This window comes from Oculina patagonica, chromosome 8 (genome assembly GCF_052425735.1).
Source record: "Oculina patagonica isolate OP01 chromosome 8, crgOcupat, whole genome shotgun sequence".
In the NCBI taxonomy this organism is placed as follows: domain Eukaryota; kingdom Metazoa; phylum Cnidaria; class Anthozoa; order Scleractinia; family Oculinidae; genus Oculina; species Oculina patagonica.
The window spans coordinates 24,530,454-24,537,030 of NC_135765.1; the positions used below are offsets into that span (position 1 = coordinate 24,530,454).

Below are 6,577 nucleotides of genomic sequence, written 5' to 3' on the forward strand. Positions count from 1 at the left end.
GTTCTGGTTCGAAATAGTTGTTAATTATTGAGAAAATTTCACCAAAGTTGCTTTTGTCGGAATTATTAATTGAAAGGTCAAGACAAATTAATTTCCATAGCTGATACAAGTGTTCTTTCATTCAACGCTTTGACTGCTTTGGTTGTCTTCTAGATATGTGGAAAAAAAAAAACGTTTGGTAGAAGCGCAGGTTTTCAAATATTATTTTATTATTGCCAGCAAAGTTGTTTCAATAGCAGAGGGAAATTGTACATACACCTTTTTCATTTGTAAATGACGATCTTTTGTCATTTCGACAAAGCATCTCTACTTATTCTTTAAATTTATATGAGGTAGCATAATACAAGCAAACCGAGAATGCGAATCACATGAAAAAGAGGAGATTGCAGATATAAGGAACCGTTTCGGTTTGATGTCATTCGCTTGTTTGTTTTAGTAATTCTGAAAAAAAAAATGTACAAAGTAGTTTATAGCGATCAATACTACTCATTTTGTGAATCTATTTTAATAATTCTCTCCGTCCCATGTTCGCCCCATTATTTCGATTTCTTTACAGTGACGTTTCGACATGTTTTTTATCTAAATTACTTTTTCCTGCTTTCTTTTAAATAAGAATCGACAGTAAAATTTTAATAACATACCTTTCAAGTTAGTTACATTTTATTTCAGTAACGTTTCGACATGTTGTTATTTTAATTACTTTTTGCTGCATTATTTTAATTAAAAAATAATCGAGTGTTCTTGCATTTATTCTGGGACTTTTTCTGCGATTATTTAAGACACCATTAAGTCTACAACAATCAGAAATGGTTGTGTGTTTATGCACAACATTGTGTACCTTGTTGAATCACAAACTAAAAACCGAGAACAGAACACAAAAATAAAAAGGAGAAATCGGCTAAAGTTGTATTTTAGTAAATATTGTTTTCGTCGTATTTTGGTACATTATAATAAACGCTCAAACATTTCTATAAAGTATAGATTACTTTGTCGCCATATTAAACATGTATTAAAAGCAGGAATTGGCAAGGACGTTAACTTTCTAAATTCAAAACTAACTTATCTGTACAAGATGTTTTAATGTAACCGAAATGTTTATTTTTCTCTTTTTTTCCTGGGGGCCATACTTAGTTTTTTAGAAAAAAAAAAAAAGAAACAACAACACCAAATAAGCAATCCTGGTTTATTCGACCTTTGAAAATGCAACTTTTTAATGTCAAGAGTATATATGAGATAAAAAAGAAAGATAACATTTTTAATTATTTCATTTGAATCTATTAAACATTAACCGGTACATATTTACTATAAAATAAAAAAAAAGGAAATTCGACGCTAGATCAGTATCGTTCACGTGAAAAACTTCAAACTTGTAAGTAATATAAACACTTTTTCATCTATTTGTATTTTTTTTTAGTAATTCAAATAAAAAACATTAGTTGAGGCAAAACATCATCTACAACTAGTTAATAGAGGGAAATGGTTAGGAAGCCCGGCCAACATCAAAGGAGCAAACAATGAGGCCAAGATTTAGGTTGGAAGGTCCATGACCGTGCACATCTTTTGTTTTGCTCTCATACACTATGCATGAGTTACGTAATCCAAATGTTGTTATTGGTTAGTAGCACGAAAACACGTAACCCCCTATTGTATTTTGTCAGGTTTTGTGCAGCGGTAAACCCCAGAATAGTGAACAATAACCTATAACAAAGAACTTTGCAGGGCTTCATAACTATTTCCCTCTATTAACTATGATCTACTTCATCAACTCTCTCAGCATATTTTCTTACGTTCAAGCCATCGACACATGCACTCGAGCAATTTTTTTCGGGTGCAAACATGCAAGGGAAAACTGAAAAAAGGCTGAATGTTTATTTTCAATTGCTCCTAGACTAAGGTAACCTTTATAACACTGTACTTATTTCTTCTTTTTAAACATAATTTAACGTTCCTATTATTTCTCGTTCTTCTTTTGTTATCGTTTTTAACAGCTGCATTCCTGCGACAAACCAGTTTTGAAGATGGCTGTAGACCAGTTCTACAGTCTGCTGTCCTAGTGTTCTGCTGGCGTGGTGTCAATTTCCTCGGAGGGTCCTCGAGTCTCCAACGAGTGTTCATGGCCCATGACAGCATCGAGTTCTTCCACATCTGTGTATAAATGAGCCTCGTACTTGGACATGTCCAAGTCAAGATAGTGCTGGGAAAAAAATACTGTTAGTGACGATATGTAATAAATACTGACAGCCAAATCGGACTGTCTGGTACATCGGTTAAAAACAGATTTGAATTTTACCACAACTAAACCTCTATTCACTTCTCTATTACCTCTATTACCATCTTTACTTCTGTATCCCCAAACAGTACGCTGTAGACATTGCTGATATTAGTAGTACGTGCGTTCATACAGTAGTTTCGAGCCGCACGTGGTGATCACGTGCAAATGCAAGGTTCAAGCTGTAGTAAGCTTAGGATTTGGTCAGTTTTGTTCGCCCCAGGAAGTTAAACACTTTTTGTTGCGCGTCACGTGATGCGTTCTCCTCCAATAGAAAGCTGCACTTCAGTTAGAGAGTATAACAGCAGCAAAGTTCCTTAACCTAAGCAAAAGACGAAGGCTAAATCCTAAAGCGTCTGCTTGATTTATTCGATATCGATTATGAATTGGTAAACATTTATATCACGACAACCATGGCAACATTCAGTTTAGATGTGTATATATGCACCCCAGTGCCAAAAATAGACCTTTCGCTCAGAAGTTTTAACACAAGATTGACAAAAAACTTGAATGCGAGCCGAGAAACCCTTCTCATTAATATTTTTTTTTTACCTCTTCTTGCAATAATCCAGTTGTTTCTTCGTGAAGAAGTTCAAAGGAAGGACGATCATCCGGGTTCTCAAGCCAACAATCGACCATTATTCGGTACCTGTTTAAGAAAAAAAAATATTAAACGTCATCAATGCGCTTAGTTTGTTCTTGGATAAAACTATCATTCCGTCGGTTAAAATAAGTACGCGATTCACCGATTTTTTTTTATTATTGCTGGATGTAGCCTGTGGTTATAGTACATTTTTGTATCAATAACTTTATTAAGTTTCATGAATTTAACGTTTATAAGTGTTGTTTAATAAACCGTGGACTAGTGTTCATTCCACGAAGGGATTTAGATTTGGGTGACAGTCAACATATTTCAGTCGTTTTTAAGTGAACTACCGTTCCTTTACTTACAGTTCATCGCTGACATGATCTGGCTGATCCATTCGGTACTTGTTGACCTTCAGCTCGTACACTACTTTCCACTCACCCCAACCGGGGTAGGGAAGGCCTCCTGTAAAGCAATTTCGAATGCAGAGCAGTTAAAAGATGGGTGTGTGAATTTTTTACCAAATGATGTCTTTCGTTAAGCTGCCGCTAACAAATAAACAAACAAAACCTTTATTTAGACACGATGGGATAAAAAGCTACATAGCTTGTGGGGTCGTGTGTAAATAAAACCTTAATACTAGTAGATAAAAACATTAAAACTATATTGAGGTAAAACAACGCTAAACTAATAGGCCATTTACGAGTCACCCAATGCCTCTGTTTCAAAACGAGTCTAAGTGCGAAACCATTCAGATGAAAATGAGTTTGATTTGCATGAAAATGGACCTGTAGGTGAAACTAATTTTCGTATGAATGGTTTCGCACTTAGGCTCGTTTTGAAACAGAGGCAAAGGGTAACTCGGAAATGGCCTATTGCTAAAAAAAGATAAATTGCTAAAATTGTTATAATGATAAAAAGATAAAAAGCGCTAAATAAAAAGATAAAAAGCGCTAAGATAAAACAAGGTAACCTGGATGTTTCTCTTTTTTTTTTGCTTTATGCAAACAGCAAAACAAACAATAGTAAACAATAGAAAGCCAAACGGTGATACATTCTTTAAAAAGTATCATTCCTGCTATTTTAGCAAGGGCAAAAATCTTTATTTTCAAGATGATGATTAGAAAGGGTTTAAATTTGAATTTTCGTACGTATTTAACGTAATTGGCTATCCCACCTAGTGTAAAGATCTCATACAGAACGATGCCATAAGACCATCTGTTGGAATCAGGAAATATCATTACATTAGTATATTATTAAAACTTAAAAAAAGTTATTCGGCATTCAAAGTGGCAAGTCAAACCCCACCGTGCCTTCAGGCATTGAGGTAAAAATGAAGCTGTGTTTTGAAATAATGTACCCATTTTCTGTCTGTAGGCCCATGGTAGAAAAATAATAACAAATAAAAAATAACGAGCTACAGCACTCAATTAGCCTGCGTTGCAGCCGGACGTGTCACAGAATGCTCGATATAGTATATCGGGGTTTAGTTCGTCTGCAAAGCAGGCTGCACTCAATCTGTTGTGCAATGAATAGATAATCGATTTTTTCTGGGCAGTTGTTTACCCCAACAACCCTCTCTCAACCTAGATGATCATAATAGTTAAACCTTTTTATGTAAATTTCACAAAAGATATCCTTAAACTGTGAAAAATATGTATTCTTTTGTTTTTAATTACTTACACGTCACTTTTCTCGGACACTCGGACATTATTCTCGTCAGCGTCATTGAACAAATGTTCTGGTGCTGTCCATTTGATTGGAAGTCGACCCTAGTGATAATAAACAAGATAATTGATACCTTGAAAAACAATTCAAGAAACAATTTTTAACGATCCCTACGGCTTTTTTAAACCATTAACCCGTTTACGTCTAAAATAGTTTAATGTTTTCTGCAATAAATTATTTTATGAGTTAACAACTACATTGGCCTGGTCTTCCCTCTTGATAACGTAATACTACAATGCCTCTTTTCTTTTTTGGTATCGTTTCTACAAAATTGGGATTTCGTTCTAATAAGACACATAAAATGTATTTTGCATTAAGTAAATAACCCTGACCTTGTTCTTTAAGACGAGACAGTTATCTCTGGATATGACGCCACATGTCGTCATTAAATTCGCCATCTTGGATTTAACTGTTTTCTCGGGATTTTAGAAAAGTAATCCAATACGAGAATGACAGGTAAACATGTACTGACATTGTAATTTTGCTTAAGAAAACTGAAAATCGTGACGGAGAACTATGTATACAAAAATCAATGGATGAAAAGCTACTGAACGTTTTAGCATCACAGAGTAAACTTCTATTCAAAATAGCAGGACATTTCGAAGTAAGGAGTTGGGGCATTTACCCTCTTCGAATTCTTAACTATGCATGCATTAAGAAGTTTTGAATGAATTTCACAACTTTTTAACCATTTCTAAAGATTTCCAAGAATTCCCTAACGCTGTTCTTTCTAGGTTTTCAAAATTGTGTAGAAGAGAGAAGGAAAGAGCAAAATCCTCAGTTTGCTATGCACTAACAACTTTTGCCATCAGTGGGCAACATTTCAAAAGGTCAAACATGTTGACATATAACATTTATCCTATACTTTTCAGGGAAGGTAGTCTTTGGAATATAATCCACTTTAGTTGATGCTAATACAAGGATATGGCAAATCATCGAAATTGTAAAGCTCAACTACTTTTGGTAGGTTTCACATGCCTGGCAGTTTCTTAAGATATTTCTGTTCATAGTTGATCGAGAGAAAAACATGTTAATCTAAATAATTCTTACTTCGGAAGCTTAGTTACAAAAAGTAATTAAGAGCTTTTTCTCGTGATGATCAAACTACCTTTCTGATGGCAGTGCAGTAAAGATACTGATGTTTCTCTCTCACAAGCGCAAGTCCAAAGTCTGTGATTTTACAGGTCCTGTCTACACCAACTAGTATATTTCTGGCGGCAAAATCGCGGTGAAGTATCTGTTAAAAAACAACAACAACAACAACAACAACAAAAATAAAAACACTCATAGCAAAGCAATTCAAATAAAAAATAAAGGCACACACATACAAAAAAAAGTAAAATCGAAACTTATAGGAATTGAACACTCAAAGAAAAAATCATTACTGTACTCTAGCAGTCATACTGTAAGGCTTTTATTTAATTAATCATTTTGTAATTGTAATTAGGTCTCTTTTAAGTAATACTTTCGAATTGTAGCTTTCTTAAATACTCCGACCTTTTTCAAAAGAATCTAAAACATGAAAAATATCTAGAAAAGATTGTCAAGTTCTTTTCTTGTGAGACGAACTCATGACCATCCGCACACGAGGAGCCAAAAGACTCGCAAAATTGTTAAATCTAATCTACATGCATTGCCTGTTCCGTTTGAAGTAAGACCCCGATAAAGCGAGAAGAAGAGTGAGAATGTGAGCCATCCTTAGGTCTTAAAATCTAACCCGGCCTTGGCGACTCTTTTCGACTGTCATGTGCTATCAAGGACTTCCAACCCTCTCATAAGTCGTTCCCGTTTGCCATGGGGTTAAATATCGATACGTACTTTTTTGGACGCAAGGAAGAACAAAAGAACCGAAATGACGACCCAACTGACTCGAAACGGTGCCACTACTGCCCGCTATCTTAAATGTAATTGCTGAGCAAGCAAGCGTTCTTCTGTTATTGCTGTAAGTTTTCGATATTAAAAAATGTACCCGCACAAATAGCGATCTGGAAATT

General features: G+C 34.9%; 1 protein-coding gene across 1 annotated transcript; it reads right to left on the reverse strand.

Annotated features, from left to right (window-relative positions):
• Nucleotides 1-1,425: 1,425 nt before the first annotated feature.
• Nucleotides 1,426-6,330, reverse strand: LOC144663246 (tyrosine-protein kinase SRK2-like). Its single transcript, XM_078524156.1, has 7 exons — nt 6,301-6,330; nt 5,692-5,820; nt 4,539-4,627; nt 4,033-4,073; nt 3,221-3,320; nt 2,822-2,918; nt 1,426-2,194 (listed from the first exon to the last, which is right to left on the reverse strand). The coding sequence occupies exons 1-7, from the start codon at nt 6,328-6,330 to the stop codon at nt 2,051-2,053; spliced, it is 630 nt and encodes a 209-aa protein (XP_078380282.1). The 3' UTR covers nt 1,426-2,050.
• Between the last annotated feature and the right edge of the window lie 247 nt (nt 6,331-6,577).

Excerpts from the sequence above, each read along its gene's own strand:
- LOC144663246 (XM_078524156.1), bottom strand. The coding sequence starts at position 6,330 with ATGACAGTCGAAAAGAGTCGCCAAGGCCGG. Across the intron at positions 4,074-4,538 it reads GTGTCCGAGAAAAGTGACGT|ATGGTCTTATGGCATCGTTC; the intron begins GTAAGTAATTAA and ends TGATTCCAACAG. Across the intron at positions 2,919-3,220 it reads GATCATGTCAGCGATGAACT|GTACCGAATAATGGTCGATT; the intron begins GTAAGTAAAGGA and ends TTTCTTAAACAG.